General features: G+C 38.6%; 2 protein-coding genes and 1 long non-coding RNA gene across 3 annotated transcripts in view; 1 reads left to right on the forward strand and 2 right to left on the reverse strand.

The window, feature by feature from the left end:
- The window catches only part of LOC112570437 (mucin-12-like), a 30,178-nt gene that overhangs the window by 8,422 nt on the left and 3,601 nt on the right, over nucleotides 1–18,155 (reverse strand). Inside the window, exons 2-30 of the mRNA XM_025248849.1 lie at nucleotides 12,134–12,256; nucleotides 11,213–11,256; nucleotides 10,743–10,843; nucleotides 10,025–10,198; nucleotides 9,711–9,760; nucleotides 9,455–9,522; nucleotides 9,208–9,320; nucleotides 8,842–8,973; nucleotides 8,440–8,489; nucleotides 7,929–8,045; nucleotides 7,447–7,551; nucleotides 7,100–7,219; nucleotides 6,737–6,780; nucleotides 6,219–6,316; nucleotides 5,879–6,049; nucleotides 5,299–5,345; nucleotides 5,065–5,096; nucleotides 4,594–4,703; nucleotides 4,264–4,392; nucleotides 3,970–4,019; nucleotides 3,630–3,752; nucleotides 2,991–3,034; nucleotides 2,522–2,622; nucleotides 1,790–1,963; nucleotides 1,474–1,523; nucleotides 1,218–1,285; nucleotides 968–1,080; nucleotides 595–726; nucleotides 186–235 (exon numbers count right to left, since the gene is read on the reverse strand). Of these exons, the coding sequence (XP_025104634.1) occupies nucleotides 186–235; nucleotides 595–726; nucleotides 968–1,080; nucleotides 1,218–1,285; nucleotides 1,474–1,523; nucleotides 1,790–1,963; nucleotides 2,522–2,622; nucleotides 2,991–3,034; nucleotides 3,630–3,752; nucleotides 3,970–4,019; nucleotides 4,264–4,392; nucleotides 4,594–4,703; nucleotides 5,065–5,096; nucleotides 5,299–5,345; nucleotides 5,879–6,049; nucleotides 6,219–6,316; nucleotides 6,737–6,780; nucleotides 7,100–7,219; nucleotides 7,447–7,551; nucleotides 7,929–8,045; nucleotides 8,440–8,489; nucleotides 8,842–8,973; nucleotides 9,208–9,320; nucleotides 9,455–9,522; nucleotides 9,711–9,760; nucleotides 10,025–10,198; nucleotides 10,743–10,843; nucleotides 11,213–11,256; nucleotides 12,134–12,164 (2,641 nt within the window). The 5' untranslated portion in view covers nucleotides 12,165–12,256. The remainder of the gene's footprint in view (nucleotides 1–185; nucleotides 236–594; nucleotides 727–967; nucleotides 1,081–1,217; nucleotides 1,286–1,473; nucleotides 1,524–1,789; nucleotides 1,964–2,521; nucleotides 2,623–2,990; nucleotides 3,035–3,629; nucleotides 3,753–3,969; nucleotides 4,020–4,263; nucleotides 4,393–4,593; nucleotides 4,704–5,064; nucleotides 5,097–5,298; nucleotides 5,346–5,878; nucleotides 6,050–6,218; nucleotides 6,317–6,736; nucleotides 6,781–7,099; nucleotides 7,220–7,446; nucleotides 7,552–7,928; nucleotides 8,046–8,439; nucleotides 8,490–8,841; nucleotides 8,974–9,207; nucleotides 9,321–9,454; nucleotides 9,523–9,710; nucleotides 9,761–10,024; nucleotides 10,199–10,742; nucleotides 10,844–11,212; nucleotides 11,257–12,133; nucleotides 12,257–18,155) is intronic.
- LOC112571294 (delta-like protein C) lies at nucleotides 12,596–18,002 on the reverse strand. The gene is made up of 13 exons (XM_025250188.1): nucleotides 17,821–18,002; nucleotides 17,454–17,503; nucleotides 17,096–17,212; nucleotides 16,634–16,738; nucleotides 16,287–16,400; nucleotides 15,923–15,966; nucleotides 14,445–14,542; nucleotides 14,095–14,264; nucleotides 13,927–13,973; nucleotides 13,685–13,716; nucleotides 13,219–13,328; nucleotides 12,889–13,017; nucleotides 12,596–12,642 (listed from the first exon to the last, which is right to left on the reverse strand). The coding sequence occupies exons 1-8, from the start codon at nucleotides 17,871–17,873 to the stop codon at nucleotides 14,222–14,224; spliced, it is 624 nt and encodes a 207-aa protein (XP_025105973.1). The 5' UTR covers nucleotides 17,874–18,002; the 3' UTR covers nucleotides 12,596–12,642; nucleotides 12,889–13,017; nucleotides 13,219–13,328; nucleotides 13,685–13,716; nucleotides 13,927–13,973; nucleotides 14,095–14,221.
- Nucleotides 15,199–17,914, forward strand: LOC112571295. Its single transcript, XR_003100789.1, has 4 exons — nucleotides 15,199–15,243; nucleotides 16,294–16,411; nucleotides 17,110–17,338; nucleotides 17,853–17,914. It is a non-coding gene; the product is annotated as an uncharacterized LOC112571295 (long non-coding RNA).

Consider the following 18,155-nt stretch of genomic DNA (forward strand, 5'->3'; position numbering starts at 1 on the left):
GTTGGGTACTGTCTATCCTGCTTTGTCTGCTGCCATTCTTTTGTCATCACACTTGCTTGCTCTGTACTAGTATTGCTTTTGGTGCTGTGTACTTGCTTTGTAACAAAGTACTGCTATGATTTTTATAAAACATTTGTAAACATATAAACATTTATTGTTCCCCATCGGATGTCTTCTTCACTTACGTGCATCGTCTACCAAGGACACTGAGTAACAGCGTCTCTCTCCGCCGAACCTGACATTAAAAAGAGCAAAGGAATTCAACTTACAAACTAGACCCAACAATATATCTGTATTAATGATCATATATACTAATATATATATACCTATTAACTGCATCCTCAGGGTGCCAGTATGTGCTCAATGGTTAGGTTTTGAAAGCAATACCCCTGGACCCTTTCATTGTGTTTTTTTACCATCATTAAATACAAAGGTATTCTAGACACGTCAGGAAATAAAGCCAATGGCTATTCTAGAGCATTCTAAAATGTGTGCGTAGAGGGGAAGATTAGTGTCTGTAAACAGGAGTAATGTGCCAGTTAAAGAGATAAAAGAAATAAAGAGAAATAATACTAATAACAACAACATGCTCACCCAGCCTCAGTGCACACTTCTCGACTTCCGAGAGTGGGTGGGTCTATCAACATGACGGTGCCACAGGTGGAGGAATCCTCGCGCAATGTCTCGAAGGTATGCACTCCCCAACCGAAAGGCTGAACAGGTGTGCTTGAGAAGAAAAATCGTCATCTTTTACTCTAAATTTCAGGTGTGGCACTGAGGTCTGAACGAAAGTACAAGTAAGTAGTCGTCATATTTGAACTAGACCTTGTTTGTCAGTCGCTTGTCGCCGAACTATTCGAGACTGCACGTGCGTGTACGATATTTTTGCATGTGTGTTCGTTAAGTAGTAGAGCAGTATTTTACACCAGGCTAGTCACTTCAGTAGAAGTGTGTTTATCAGACTCACCAAGGAGTGTTGGCAGGCTGTTCAGTGTGGGATATGAAGCAGCAAGGTCTTGAAGAATGACAAACTATTTGTGAGCCGTCTGCTGGTGTGGTGTCCGCAAAACGGCCTCGACCCTGCCAGCAGGTCAAGTTTCATGCATGAAAAATGTCTGAACGCTTAGCGAACTGTCCAGAAGTTTAGACTTCCAAAAAGAGATATAAACGCTTTTTCTAATTGGTAAAGAAAAAATAATGTTTAAGCTTTTTTTCACCTGCAGTGAAGTAGAGTATGTTGATCCTCCGTGTGTAGGTTGGACTGTACTTTCGCTGCTGGTCGACCCTGGAAACAGAGCCAGCACGACAAATAATCAAAAACATGTTACAGAAATTTGCATTTTGTATACCTTAAAGGCCAGTGAGCAGCCTCTGTTTTGATTGTTTGTCATCTTTTGTATTTTATGTCTCTTGCACTAGTAAGTGCTCTTGAGTTTACACACGCTGACAATCGTCTGCTTAAATGACTCCTACCTTGTTTAGCTACGCTGTTGATCAGGTAGCAAACAGTGTCGGAGCTCACACTGCAAAGGAACAAGACACACTTATATACAGGTAACCTTGTATTATTTAAGAAGCAAAACTAGCTAGAAAGAATGTGACCAGTACTAAACATGCGCAACAAATCTGTAGTTTTAAATGAAAATAATAAAAAAGTATGTAAAAAAAACCCCGCAGTTTAAGAAAGTTACTGTTTGTAGCTTTGCAGGTAATATTTCGCCCCAAAGACGAAAATTTATTGAAATATATTATTTTAGTCTAATCAAACACAATGAAAAACAAGACATACCCGCTTTGCTCTTTGATGTCCACACACACATGGTGATGGCCTGCTTCCGAGGGTGTGACACTAAGAGTTGACCTCAGGCCGCTTGGAGTGCCTGTAATGTTGTCCGGGTGGGGATCAGAAACTGATGACGTCAGTCCAGGCGATGATACATTTGTGTTGACACCTGGAAAGGGTCTGTTGCAAAACACGAATGTGACATTTATGGGCAAGTTTTGATAAAACATCCAACCAACGATCACAGACAAAAGACGTTTGGCTTGAGCTTAACTGTAATAAGCTAGAAATTGTCTGGTCAGCCATATATTTCATTTCACATTTTTGGTGTGTTTTTCATGGAAACACACTGAAGGATGGGTCTAGAGTTAATAAAATTAATAGCGAACTGAATTCTTCGCTATTAAAGTTAGAGAGCATAGTAAACAAATTACAAATCGAAGAATTCTATATGGATGCAACAACAGGCACAAATATTAATCGGTTAATTTGCGATGGTACCCGACTTGTCAGGAAAGAAAAAAATGTGGCATTTGCGATGGTCTAGGCTAGACTCAATGAAGCTCTGTCATTCATGCTGTAGGCACCAGGCTATAACTCTTCATATTCCTCTATTTGTCTCTGCATCTCTTTATATATATATATATACATGTATATTTAAATTTAGTAACATATGAAAAAGACATAAAAAAGAGAGAAGAAGGGGCGAGTTAAGGAAAGGCAGAACTATACATTTACCCTAATCGGGGTCCGACCATGTAGATAGGTACACGACAGGTGGACCCGATGTAGCAGGTGATGTTGAGACCAGTTGGTAATGTGGGTATGATGGCGTGAGGCTGACAGACACAGCAACCAGTAGCTGGTTAGTTCCCTTACCGACCGAAATGTCTAATGCATTGTCTGGTTGTATGGGTAACATGTCCTCAAATGCGTTGTTTTATCTATAAAAATCTTAAATTCCACGAGTCATAACAATTTCATGTCTCTCTGCAACGCCTCCATTTCGAACGTGTTGCATGAACAGTTCAGCTCATTAATCAGTTGTTACGTTCAGAGACTGTGAAAACAAGACTAAAGATGTTTAGCAAACTATAAACAATAATTGCTAGTAAAAATAAGTAAAAGTTTCAACCATGTAAATATCTTGAGCAGCCTGAGCTTTGTAAACAAATCTTAAAATAGCATTTGAATACAAGCAGATTACCTTATCAGAGTTAACAGGTTTGTTCAGAGGAATGGTTTGATTTTCTGTTGACAGAAAGGGAAACAAATATCGGAAAATGCCTGAAGAACGACTATGAATTTTAAATTTTTAGTTTTTAAACCTACAGTAATTGCACTCTGTGTGTGTGTGTGAAAGAGAGAGAAATAACAATAAAGCGTAAATGTACAGATCATCACAATCCTGGTGTGTATAATTTAATTTTATTTTAACGAGAATGGAAAGCGTGGGTGGGTGGCAAGTGTTTTGCATGGGTGTGTACAGGAGAGGGTGGGGTTGGGAGAGAGGGAGGGCCAAAGCCGCTTTTCTTTGATGTAAGAGCGTCCATGAGGAGTTCCACAAGAATATCTAAGCTCTCTGGTTTTACTAAGGAGACTGGTTGAGTGGGTGTTACTGTTATATGTTCTTGTGTAGGTAAGCTAAGCATTTCTGTCTAAAATTTTTTTTACAAAATTCATTTGCTTTAAGTCAGATTTGTATGTGGTGTTTAAATCTTTCGTGTATGTCTGTATAGACGTTGTAAAACATATTTCGTAGTTTTTGTTTACTTACAGCATAACTTCCACGTTACTTTTGTCACATCCATCCGTCGTAGCTGACATACGAGTAAAACTATCTCACCTTGGCTACAGTTGATGCCTGTATACAGCATGGAGCAGGCACAAACATAGCCAGTGGGGGCTGTCCGCTTGTTCACACAGACACCGCCGTTGAGGCAGGGGCTGGTTTCTTTACAGATGTTGGCTAATCACAAACAAGTTTAACAGTTTTAGTCTTTGTCCTGAAGCTTAACAAAAGTTTAGAATATCGGGAGAATCGCCATTTCAAGCGTAACTAGGTCAAGACTTTAATAATGCCACGTGAAGACAGTGACTGTGTTAATGGAAAAGGAAATAATAAAAAAGGGTTTTTTTGTAGTCTGTAATAAATCAGCAAGAAATCTGTATGAGGTGTGACTCACATGAGTTGTTTTCAGTCTCCACTTGAAAACAACGGACCTCTCCATTAGCTCTGTACACATACATCATTCATCAGCAATCGCAAATTATATATTTAGCTGGTAATATTAATTTTTTTTATTTTTATTATTTGCATTGTTTATTTTCCCACACAAAGGAAGCTCAATGCGCTTCAAAAGAAGTCAGGGGCATGTAGGGGAAGACGCCATGTAACGTAGTACAAACAACTACAACATACATAAAAGAATATGCACTGGCTATCAATACAAGAACATGAAACAGCGCAAAGAGCTCACCCCACAGACATGCAGACGTTCTGTGAGCTGTTGGTCGGCACCAAGAGGACATCCGAGCAGCATGTGTTCTGGTGACTAGGGTTGGTTTTGAAGACGAACACACCGCTACTTGCTGGCACCACCGGTATGCTGACAATCATACAACACAGACATTTGTCATCCCGTGCTTCTGTCTTTCACAGGTGATCTTTTTAAACTTGTTTGTGCTACTTCGACTAGTTGAAAGGTCAAGCGCACTCAAAGCGGTGCTAAAAAACCGGTTTTTCTTTTCTGAATTTTTCCAAGTACATTTGCGTACAAAAGTAGTCGATAATAGTTTTTGAAAATTACCAGCTTCCGCTAGAATTCTTTTGCGTCAAGGCGATCAGATGACAAGGCGTGTCCTCGTGACAGACGACTGTAGTGCCGTCTGGAGGAGTTCCAACTGAAAAGCGACCACTCTGAGACAAAAAGATTTGAGCCAAGCAGTAATTAACTTGAATTATATTAAAAACTAGCAGGCGTGTAATCGGCATAGTAATGTAAACAGGCTTAGAAGTTGTACAAGAAATTTCTTGTAGTAACTCAACGATACAAACAGATTTGATTTGTGAAAAATTCAACTTTTAATAATATACTCCAGAAAAAAGGTTTAGTATGTGGTTCGATTATATTTTCTTTACATCACAGACATGAAGATAAAATTAATTTCTTTCCTGAAGGACTCCTCACTAACGGAGCAAGCAGTGGCACAGATGTGATCGTGAACTAATAGTCAAACCCTAGCAGCAGACATTCACAACAGAAACTGTCTTTACTTACTAAGTGGTTTCCTGTGGGACTAACAGATGTTCCTGTAGCAAAAAAGACTCGAGAATAGAGCTAAATTAAGAATTCATTATCTGTAAGTGAGAAAAATAAAGTTACACACTAATGTATGAATAACAATTTCAAGAACAAAAAAGAGAAAAGTTTCAATAATTTTAAACGGTACTTAGCCCGTTCCGAGCAAACACGAAGAGCAAGTGTTGCCACGAATTCCACAATCAGTCGTACCTTTTGGTCGACTGTTGATGAAGTAGCAGATGTGGTCGACAGTGTTACTGAAACAGAGAGTAGACAATCGTGGTAAGGAACAGACATTAGACTTGCTCAGCCATACTTGGAAGAGAACTGTCTCTACATTTCCCAGCAGTAAACAGATTACATGCTTTCATGTTAATCATAAATGTCAAAGAGTAGGGTGAGGGCAATAAAATTCAGTTGCATGTACACCTTTCACACGTCACATTTTAGCACGCTTTTGAAAACGACGATCACGGCTGACCATAGGTTGTTGGCTATTGCGTCGACCGCTTGCAACTACTACTGCAACCACAGATAAGCAGGTCAAACTCCAAACCTTTCGCCTCCGAGGCTAGTCCTCAAGCAGGCTACAGGCTTAGGTTTTGATACCTGCTGCTGGGGGTAATACGGCTTACAACTTGTTCTCTTCATTATGAACTCTCTTCTCAACGACTCTCTCTCTCTCTCACGTGATAGTTCTAAGTTACATCATGCACACACATGCAGGCGATGACACTTTACCACACATGCATGTGGCCATCTGTCGCTTAGAGAGTAGTACTAGTCTTACACATCGGGTCCTGCGACGTCCACGCACACGTGATGATCGCCAGCTTCCTGTGGCGTCACAGACAGCAATGACGTAATAAGAGGAATGCCAGTAGAGTTGTCCTTTACTGGTTGAGCCACATCGGTGACTACCTCAGGAGAGGAAGGTCCCCGGCTCACAGTGAGAGGGAATCTGTACAACGTGACTCAATAATTTGCAATTCGGTTTACAACAAAAAATGTTTATAATTTTACTTTTAAGTGTCTGAAATAGTGTCTTTCTGTAAAATATCTCTAGAAATGTACATATACTTACCTCTACAAAGCTTAGCCTTACCGATACATACCAAGCTTTTGCTTACCTTGAGTTCGCGTTGACGTAGACCGGTACTTGGCAGGTGTCGCCTACGTCACACGTAATCTGCAGACCCGATGGTAGCGTGGGTACCACTGCATGAGGCTGCAATAAGTGAGCATTGATATATTTCTACAAAACAATTCAGCAAAAAGTTCACGGAAAAAGAAAGTTTTCAGCATCAATTATTTTGGGAAAACCGAGTTAACGTAGAAATTTCTTGATACCACTTACATATTCGCCTTTTAAGTGTGTACCTTATTTTCTGAGATGCGATGGTTTATTTACTACTGACTTCTGTACAATTATATCCATTTAGTACTAAGCGTTTTACACAGTTGTATTTCTTATCTTTATTCACTACATTAATTTTTTTTGTCATAGAAGTATTACACACTACCTACATAACTATAGCAATAGGTGAATTGTTACCTGTCTTGCACATCACAATATGTAAGCAATGTTATTTGCCACCTTGTTAATTCTGGTGTTTTATTAAAATATTCTCAAAACTTCTTCCCTTACATTTAACTGACCAGCATCTGGGTTGACAGGGATGTTTTCGTTTCCTGCAAGAAAATTATTGATTACATTGTGGATAGAATCAAATTTTAAGAGAGTGTTTAGCTTAATTTCTAGCATCGTCTGTATGTCAACATTCGCAATATTTTAACCTTTGTATTTTTGAGTTATAAACAATGCAATTAAAAGTAAGTTAAAACTTTTAATGTGTTATCTTGTGACCTAATGATATTTTTTTTCTTTGAAAATGTTTCTACATCAAAACTAACTAATATAACGGCTTTAAACTGCACTGATGAACATTCGAAACAATTTAAAGAGACGTAATTTAAACTGCATAAATCACAATGATGCAGAAGGTCTTACTTGTCAGACACTGAACACCACTTTGTCCAAGGGGGCACAGACACATTGGTTTGGACTGTATCAGTGTACATTTGGCATCCGCAGAACAGTTGAGAATGGCGCACTTTAGGGACACTTGGTCTAAAAACGGCAAAGCAATTACAGCTTTAGAAATCATACATTTGCTTATCTTTGTGCAATAGGGCACAGGTAAGAAACATGTGATCTGGATATTATAAATACGAAAGATTAGGGTTTAAGATGATGAAATCTCGAATTCCTATGACTGTTAATTACTAGAAAGAATGTATTAGCTAGGATTAAGCATGGTGCTTGTCTTTAGTCAAAATTATTTTTTAATCGTTAACCTGTTGTTGGTGTCATGGGAGAAGAAACTGAGAAGACAGCGGTAACACTGCTGTGATCTACACCGGATGTAGTTAGTAATGTAGACGGTTCAACGGAACTTGTGTCTGGGACAACATTTGTAAACTTTATTGTTAAACTAAGAATTTTAGCTAGTATCCAATAAAGAATGAGAAAGAACTAGCATCCACAAGACGCTGCTGCTGTAGTAGATCACGAAAATTATAGACAGTAAACGAATGTTAAAACTGCAGTATTTATAAAAGAAAACCAATTATATGCACAAGCAAACTTAAGTAAGACCTGATTTTGGTGGATTCTAACAAATCGTAATGTAGAGATTTTATGGTATTTGTTTCAGACAAAAAAAATAAAAATAGCATATCTACCGACAAAGTAATGTTGAAACTATGGTATTTATTAAAGAACGGAAATTGAAAAACTAAGGGTAAAACTACTTCAGTTGTTCATGTTATTTAATCACCTTGCTCATCGCAGTGACCGTTAGCAGAATATTGCGCTGGACACGCGCAGACGTAAGATGGAGGCGTGTTTATGCACTGTCCTCCATTGTGGCAGGGGTTCACGGCACAAGGGTCATCTGAAACATTCCTTGCCGCTATCAGAGTATGCAAACTAATGAACACAATCGAGTAACATCACCTGCAGTCGTACTGTCAAGACCTGTGTCGGTGAACGCAGTTCAGGAAATGAAGCCTTCACTATGCCTCTACCCCGACATCTCTTGTCGCTAAAAACACTCACTGCCACTTACTGCTTAACATTTTGGGCATGATTAAGATCGTTGCCAACGACGAAGTCGAGCTGAAGTTGAGTACTGTCTATCCTACTTTTTCTGCTACCATTCTTTTGTCATCACACTTGCTTGCTCTGTAGTAGTACTGCTTTGTAACAAAGTACTGCTATAATTTTTCATAACATTTGTAAACATATAAACATTTATTGTTCCGCATGGGGCCATCTTCTTCACTTACTTGCATCGTCTACCAAGGACACTGAGTAACAACGTGTCTCTCCGCCGAACCTGACATTTAAAAGAGCAAAGGAAATCAACTTACAAACTAGACCCGACAATATATCGGTATTAATGATCATAAATACTAATATACACCTATTAGCTGCATCCTCAGGGTGCCAGTATGTGCTCTACGGTTAGGTTTTGAATGCAATACCCCTGGACCCTTTCATTGTGTTTTTTTACCATCATTAAATACAAAGGTATTCTAGACACGTCAGGAAATAAAGCCAACAACTATTCTAGAACATTCTAAAATGTGTGCGTAGAGGGAAGGATTAGTGTCTGTAAACAGGAGTAATGTGCCAATACAAGAGATAAAATAAATAAAGAGAAATAATACCAATAACAACATACTCACCCAGCCTCAGTGCACACTTCTCGACTTCCGAGAGTGGGTGGGTCTATCAACATGACGGTGCCACAGGTGGAGGAATCCTCGCGCAATGTCTCGAAGGTATGCACTCCCCAACCGAAAGGCTGAACAGGTGTGCTTGAGAAGAAAAATCGTCATCTTTTACTCTAAACTTCAGGTGTGGCACTGAGGTCTGAACGAAAGTACAAGTAGTCGTCATATTTGAACTAGACCTTCTCAGTCGCTTGTCGCCGAAAAATATAGCACTGCGCGTGCGTGTACTATCTTTTGTGCATGTGTGTTCGTTAAGCAGAGCAGTTTTTTTTTACACCAGGCTAGTCACTTCAGTAGAAGTGTGTTTATCAGACTCACCAGGGAGTGTTGGCAGGCTGTTCAGTGTGGGATATGAAGCGGCAAGGTCTTGAAGAATGACAAACTATCTGTGAGCCGTTTGCTGGTGTAGTGTCCGCGAAACGGCCTACTCCCTGCCAGCAGGTCAAGTTTCATGCATGAAAAATGTCTGAACGCTTAGCGAACTGTCCAGATGTTTAGACTTCCAAAAGAGATATAAACGCTTTTTTAATTGGTAAAGAAAAAATAATGTTAAGCTTTTTTTCACCTTCTGTGAAGGAGTGTATGTTGATCCTCCGTGTGTAGGTTGGACTGTACTTTCGCTGCTGGTCGACCCTGCAAGCAGAGCCAGCACGACAAATAATCAAAAACATGTTACAGAAATTTGCATGTTGTATACCTTATAGGCCAGTGAGCAGCCTCTGTTTTGGTTGTTTGTCATCTTTTATATTTTATGTCTCTTGCTCTAGCAAGTGCTCTTGTGTTTACACACGCTGACAATCGTCTGCTTAAATGACTCCTACCTTGTTTAGCTACGCTGTTGATCAGGTAGCAAACAGTGTCGGAGCTCACACTGGAAAGGAAACAAGACATACTTATATACAGGTAACCTTGTATTATTTTAGAAGCAAAACTAGCTAGAAAGATCCGACCATCAATAAACATGAGCAAGAAATCTGTAGTTTTAAATGAAAATAATAAAAAGTATGTAAATAAACACCGCAGCTTAAGAAAGTTACTGTTTGTAGCTTTGGAGGTAATATTTCGCCCCAAAGACGAAAATTTATTGAAATATATTATTTTAGTCTAATCAAACACAATGAAAAACGAGACATACCCGCTTTGCTCTTTGATGTCCACACACACATGATGCTGGCCTGTTTCCGAGGGTGTGACACTAAGAGTTGACCTCAGGCCGCTTGGAGTGCCTGTAATGTTGTCCGGGTGGGGATCAGAAACTGATGACGTCAGTCCAGGCGATGATACATTTGTGTTGACACCTGGAAAGGGTCTGTTGCAAAACACGAATGTGACATTTATGGGCAAGTTTTGACAAAACATCCAACCAACGAGCACAGGCAAAAGAAGTTTGGTTTGAGCATAACTGTAATAAGCTAGAAATTATCTGGTCAGCGATATTTTTGATTTCACATTTTTTGGTGGGTTTTTCATGGAATTACTCTGAAGGATGGGTCTAGAGTAAATAAAATAATAATAAAATGAATTCTTTATTATTAAAATTAGAGTGCATAGTAAACAAATTACAAATCGAAGAATTCTATCTGGATACAAGAACAGGCACAAATATTAATCGGTTAATTTGAGATGGTACCCGACTTGTCAGGAAAGGAATGTGGCGTAATTATATGCGATGGTTTAGGCTAAACTCAATGAACCCCTGTCATTCATGCTGTAGGCACCAGGCTATAACTCTTCCATATTCCTCTATTTGTCTCTGCATCTCTTTATATGTATTTAAATTTAGTAACATGAAAAAAGACATAAAAAAAAGAGAAGAAGCGACGAGATAAGGAAAGGCAGAACTATAAATTTACCCTAATCGGGGACCGACCATGTAGATAGGTACACGACAGGTAGATCCGACGTAGCAGGTGATGTTGAGACCAGTTGGTGGTGTGGGTATGATGGCGTGAGGCTGACAGACACAGCAACCAGGAGCTGGTTAGTTCCCTTACCGACCGAAATGTCGAATGCACTGTCTGTCTGGTTGTATGGGTAACATGTCCTCAAATGCGTTGTTTTATCTATAAAAATCTTAAATTCTATAAGTCGTAGGAATTTATTCTCTCTGCAACGCCACTATTTCGAACTTGTTGAATGGGCAGTTCAGCTCATTAATCAGTCTAGTTCAATAAGTTCAGAGATTGTCAAAACAAGACTAAAGATGTTTAGCAAACAAAAATTTAAAAACAGCAATCGCAAGTAAAAGCATGCAGACAATATTGAACAGCCTAAGCTTTGTAAAAAAAACTCTTAAAGTAGCCTTTGAATCCAAACACATTACCTTATTAGTGATAACAGGTTTGTTCAAAGGAATCGCTTGATTTTCTGTGGACAGAAATGGAAACAAATACCGGAAACTGCCTGAAAACCGACTATGAATTTTAAACGTTACAAATTGTTAATTTTTAAAACTACAGTAATTGCGGCCTTTCTCTGTCGCTTTGCTTACTATACGACTATCTGAATAAGTGCTTGTGCTAGAATAAAACGTGAATGTAGGAATTGTCACAAACCTGCTGTGTATAATTAATATTTTTTTAATGACAACAGAAAGCGCGAGCGGGTGGCGAGTGTTTTGCGCGTGTGTGAGACGGGTTAGGGGAAGACAAGCGAGGATATAAACAGTTGATAACGGTATCTTTTACTTTGATGTAACGGCGTCCTTGAGGAGATCTATTAGTATAAATGTTGATGCTCAAAAAATGCAGTAAAGGAAAATGATTTTTGCTTAGAGCTGGTGTCCTTGCCAGGAACAAGTAGAATAACCTGACCGTTGTGAGTCTGCCCAGGTTTAGGTTTCAAATTTTTGTAATGCAAGTTTCGGATTGTATTTTTGTTGTTGTTAGGGAATAGTAATAAAATGTATTGAAATGATTGTTGTGGGTTTGTTTTTCTTTTACTCTCCTGTGATTGACATGGACAGTCACTCTGAAACTAACTTCAAGAGGAGCGACAACAGCGAAAGGGGGTTACTGTATGTGTTCTTGCGAAGTCAAGCTAAGCATTTCTGTTTCTTGATTCTTTTCCTAATATTACATTCATTGTTTAAAATCAGATGTGTGGTATTTTAATCTTGCGTGCATGTCTGTATAGACGTTGTAAAACATATTTCGTAGTTTTTGTTTTTCTTACGGCTTAAATTCACACATTACTTTTTTCTCATCCATCAGTGGTAACTGACATATCAGTAAACATATCTCACCTTGGCTACAGTTGGTGCCTGTGTACAACATGGAGCACGCACAAACATAGCCAGTGGGGGCTGTCCGCTTGTTCACACAGACACCACCGTTGAGGCAGGGGCTGGTTTCTTTACAGATGTTGGCTAAACACAAACAAGTTTAACAGTTTTAGTCTTTGTCCTGAAGCTTTTCAAATGTATAGAATATCGTGAGAATCGCCATTTCAAGCATACCTAGGATTTTACCGTCTTAATTTAGTTAATATTTATAGTCATTAAACAAATTCAGCACAGTTTTTACATGTCTAGTACTCAGATAAAAATGCTTTATATTTAGCCTGGTCCGGTTTCCTGCGCATCAAGACTTTAGTAATGCCACGTGAAGACAGTGACTGTGTTCATGGAAATGGAAATAATACAAAAACCGTTTTTTTGTGGTCTGTTATAAATCAGCAAGAAATGTGTACGAGTTTTGACTCACATAGTTGTTTTCAGTCTCCACTTGAAAACAGCGGACCTCTCCATTCGCTCTATAAAGATACATCATTCATCAGCAATCGCAAACTACATATTAACTTATTATTATTAATTATTATTTGTTTTGGGCATTTCCCACACGAAGGCAAGCTCGATGCGCTTCACAAAGGTTCAGAGGCATGTAGGGGAAGACGCCGTATAATGTAGTCGTCACAATCGAGTACAAACAACAACAACATGCATAAAAGAACATGCACCGGTCATCAATGCAAGAACATGAAAGACCGCAGACAGCTCACCCCACGGACATGCAGACGTTCTGTGAGCTATTGGTCGGCACCAACAGGACATCCGAGCCGCATGTGTTCTGGTCACTGGGGTTGGTTTTGAAGACGAACACACCGCTACTTGCTGGCACCACCGGTATGCTGACAATCATACAACACAGACATTTGTCATCCCGTGCTTCTGTCTTTCACATGTGCTCTTTTTAAACTAGTTAGTGCTACTTCGACTAGTTAAAAGGTCAAGCGGACTCAAAGCGGTGCTAAAAACCAGTATTTTCTTTTCTGAATCTTTCCAAGTACATTTGCGTACAATAATAGTCGATAATAGTTTTTTTAAATTACCAGCTTCCGCTAGAATTCGTTTGCGTCAAGGCGATCAGATGACAAGGCGCATCCTCGTGACAGACGACTGTAGTGCCGTCTGGAGGCGTTCCAACTGAAAAGCGACCACTCTGAGAGAAAAGATTTTAGCCAGACAATAATTAACATAAATTATATTAAAATCTAATAGGCGTGTAATTGGCATTGTATTGTAAACAGGCTTAGAAGCTGTACAATAAATATCTTGTTGTAACTCAGCGATAAACACAGATTTGATATTTTAAAAATTCGACTTTTAATAATATACTCCAGAAAAAGGTTTAGTTTTGGTTACAGTTATATCTTCTTTGCATCCCAGACGAAAACATAAAATTAATTTCTTTCCTGAAGGACTCATTAACGGAGCAAGCAGTGGCACAGATGTGATCGTGAACTAATAGTCAATCCCTTACAGCAGACATTCACAACAGAAAATGTCTTTACTTACCATGTGGTTTCCTGTGGGACTAACAGATGTTCCTGTAAAAATAAAGACTAGTTCAAATAAGAATAAAGCTAAATTCATGAGCTGTAAATGTGAAAACTAAATGGTTTCACACCAATGGATGAATAACATTTTGAAGAACAAAAAGGAAAAAAGTTTCAATAATTTTAATCGATACTTAGCCCGTTCCAAGGAAACACGAAGAGCAAGTGTTGCCACGAATTAATCCACACAATCACTCGTACCTTTGGGTCTACTTGTGATGAAGTAGCAGATGTGGTCGACAGTGTTACTGGAACAGACAATCATGGTACGTGACTGTTGTTAGCTATATCATGCGCACATTCAGGAAATAACATTTTATCCCACATGCATGTGGCCATCTATCGCTTAGAGAGTAGTACTAATCTTACATATCGGGTCCCATGACGTCCACGCACACGTGATGATCGCCAGCTTCCTGTGGCGTCACAGACAGCAATGACTGCATAAGAGGAATGCCAGTCGAGTTGTCATTTACTGGTGAAGCCACAGCGGTGACTACCTCAGGGGAGAAGGTCCCCGGTTGACAGTGAGAGGGAATCTGTACAACGTGACCCAATAATTTGCAATTCGGTTTACAACAAAAATGTTTATAATTTTACCTTAAAGTGTCTGAAATAGTGTCTTTCTGTACAGTACATATCTCTATATATATACTTACCTGTACCTTAGCCTTACTGATACATTGTGTTTCTAGGTGTGTAACGAAGATTTTGTTTACCTTGAGTTCCCGTTGACGTAGACCGGTACTTTGCACGTGTCGCCTACGTCACACGTAATCTGCAGACCCGATGGTAGTGTGGGTACTACTGCATGAGGCTGCAATAAGTGAGCATTGGTATATTTCTACAAAACAATTCAGCAAAGCGTTCACGGATGACAAAGTTTTTCAGCATCAATTATTTTGGGAAAACAGAGTTGACGTGGCAATTTCTTGATGCCAGTTAAACATTTTCCTTTTAAGTGTGTACCGTATAATAATAACAATAAGAACAAAAACAATAATATTATTATTTTAAAATTTGTAAAGCGCATATTAACACTTCTAAGGAATATGCTCTTAGCGCTTAAGAAGAAGAACGAAACATGGACAGCTTACGAGGACAGGGAAACAAACAAATAAAATGAATTATAAAAGAATAAACAACCGTACTAAATGAAGAATGAAATCAAATACAGAAAACACAAAGATGAACCAAATAGCAAGAACACGAGCTAAGATTAATATGATATTGCAAAAGAAAGGGAGTGAAAAAGGACTAGCATTTCGAAAAGGTTGTTATTAAAGATAATAATAATATTATTAATTATTATTATGTGGGAATTTATAAAGTGCTATATCTCAGGTAAAGGCAAACTGATTGCGCTGAACAAGACCACAAAATAGAAACAAAAATGTAGAACAAGTTAACAAAATTGTAGCAAAGATGTAGAAGGAAGAACAATGCGAGGACTCGCTGCATTCCGCCAGTAAAGGGGAGATCACTGTTGATGTAACAGTAACGACTCCAGAGAATAAGGTCAGTGACATTAGGAGAATACTGGAATACTATACTGAGTATTCTTAAGAATATGAAGAAATGTTATCATATTAAACTGCAAAAGGGTGATCATCACTTCAGCTTATTAACTGCAGTTTAAGGTCGCTGCCGAAGCGAGTGAAGCGGGCGGAATGGAATTCAGCCAATAGATCTAAACAGTTCGCACTTCAAATAACGTTTAATACACACCTGTTGCAAACCCGACGAGGAAGAAAACGCAGCAAAAGCACATGTACAAATGAAGGTCTAACATTTTTATCCAATTCTAAACACGACCACGAAAAAAACCCACACCAAAAAACAAAAAACAATATCAAGGAGAGCCGATCCCAATCGGCCTGTTAGGCTAAGGGACAGAACTCTCAATACCTTATGTCCTGAGAAGCGATGATTTATTTACTACTGACTGGTGTGCAGTATCCATTTAGTACTTAAAGCTTTACACAGCTGATTTTGTTTTGTTTATTCATCACGTCAGTTTTGTTTTTCGTAAAAGTATTTGCACTCTAACTGCATACGTATGACATTTAGGGGCATTCTTACCTGGCTTGCACATCACGATATTTAGGCAATGTTATTTGCCACACTGCTAACTCAGTCGTTTGATTTCTAAAAATTTTAATAAAAATATTCTTATAAAAATAACTTCTTTCCTTACATTTAATTGATCAGCATCTGAGTTGACAGGGATGTTTTCGTTTCCTGCAAGAAAGTGGTCGAATACATGGTGGATAGAATCAAATTATTAGAATATGTTTAGCTTAATTTTTAGCATCGTCTTTATGTCATTATTCAAAATATTATAGTTTTTGTATTTTTGCGTTGTAAATAATGTAATTAAAAGTAAATTAAAATGTTAAAAGTGTTGCCTAGTGGCCATATTATACTTTTTATTTCTTTAAACTGTTTCTACATCAAAACTAACTCGTATAACGGCTTTAAATTGCACTGATGAACATTCGAAATAATATAAAGAGATGTGATTTAAACTTTATGAAGCACAATGATGAAGAGGGTCTTACTTGTCAGACACTGAACACCACTTTGTCCAAGGGGACACAGACACACTGGTTTGGACTGGATCAGTGTACATAAGGCATCCGCAGAACAGTTGAGGATGGCGCACTTCAGGGACACTTGGAAAACAGTAAGCAATTACAGCTTTAGAAATCATACCATTTGATTATCTTTGTGCAATAGGGCAAATGTAAGAAACATGTGCTCTGGGAATCATTTCTAAAAAGATTAAAGTTTATGATGATACAGCCTCGAATTCTCCAAACTGTTAATGATTATTTGCTATAAAGAATGTAGTTGCTACGATTAAGCATGGTGCTTGTCTTTAGTCAAAATTATTTTGTGCTCCAACCTGTTGTTGGTGTCATGGGAGAAGAAACTGAGGAGACAGCGGTAACACTGCTGTGATCCACACCGGATGTAGTTAGTAATGTAGATGGTTCAACGGAACTTGTGTCTGGGACAACATTTACAAACTTTATTGTAAGACTAGGAATTTTAGCCAGTACCTGATAAAGAATAATAAAGAACTAGCATCCACAAGACGTTTCTGCTGTAGTAGATAAAGAAAATTATGTGCAGCAAACGAATGTTAAAACTTCGGTATTTATTAAAGAAAAGCAAGCATATGCACGACAAACTTATGTAAGGCCTGAATTTGATGGATTCTAACAAGTCGTTATGGGGAGATTTTATGGTATTTATTACAGAAAAAATACCGACAAAGTAATGTTAAAACTATGGTATTTATTAAAGAACATAAATTGAAAAACTAAGGCTAAAACTACTTCATTTATTCATGTTATATAATCACCTTGTTCATCGCAGTTACCGCTAGCGGAATATTGCGTTGGACACGCACAGACGTAAGACGGAGGCGTGTTGATGCATTGTCCCCCATTGTGGCAAGGCTTGACATCACAAGGGTCATCTGAAACATTTTTTTTACCGTTATTACGGTCTTCAAATCCGCATTATCAGAGCAAAATCATCGACAGTCGTTCAGAAATAACATCTCCATATCTTACGCTTCTGCCACAACACCCACCGCCTCAAAGTAATTAACAGTTTCCACCCTGATTAATATTCTAATTGCAGTTATGATTGATTTGTTTAAAAAAGTCACCCTACCTCTAAGTCGATATCAAGTTTACTTTAACTTCTTTACTCACTGGTATCATTAACCAAGCCAACCAGGTAGCAGCGTCTCTCCTCACCGGACCTAAAGTTAAAACCAATAACAGTAATAAGGAAAGGAAACAGGTCCGAGTGGCCAGTAGTAGTAGAGATGGTTATATACGTGTAATATACACTATCAAATACTGACACAGACCCATACATGCTCTGCAAACTGTTGCACTCGCCAGGCAGGGAACTTAAGGAGATAAACCAACACCAGCAGACCTTTAGTGTTGAAGAAACGCAATGCAAGAAAATGGTTATTCTGTTACGATAACATTTTGATTAAGCGCAAATAAGTTAGATTTTGTAGAATAGGGGATATTACCCACAAGTTAATTAAACAGCAAAATCACTCACCCTGTCTCAATGCATGCTTCTCGGTTTTTGAGATTGCCAGGGTCTATCATCATGACAGTGCCACAAGTAGAAGAATCAATGCGAAGTGTCTCAAAGGTAAACACTCCTAAACTGTGATTCTGTACGGGTATGCTTAAGAGAGAAAAAAATTGTCTCTCAAAAAATGGCCAGTATTGTAGGTAGTGGTTATAGCTGAATGCTTATCCTAATTACAACAAAAAAAGTAAACCAGAATAGACAAAGCGGTCTTCTCCTTGTTCGTACATTCTGTCAGTTTTCTGACACCTGTCGCGTGCGTGCAAATGTGGTCACGTGCGGTAGTCGAAAGTGTTTGT

The sequence above is a fragment of the Pomacea canaliculata genome, linkage group LG8 (assembly GCF_003073045.1).
Source record: "Pomacea canaliculata isolate SZHN2017 linkage group LG8, ASM307304v1, whole genome shotgun sequence".
NCBI classification, from domain to species: Eukaryota; Metazoa; Mollusca; class Gastropoda; order Architaenioglossa; family Ampullariidae; genus Pomacea; species Pomacea canaliculata.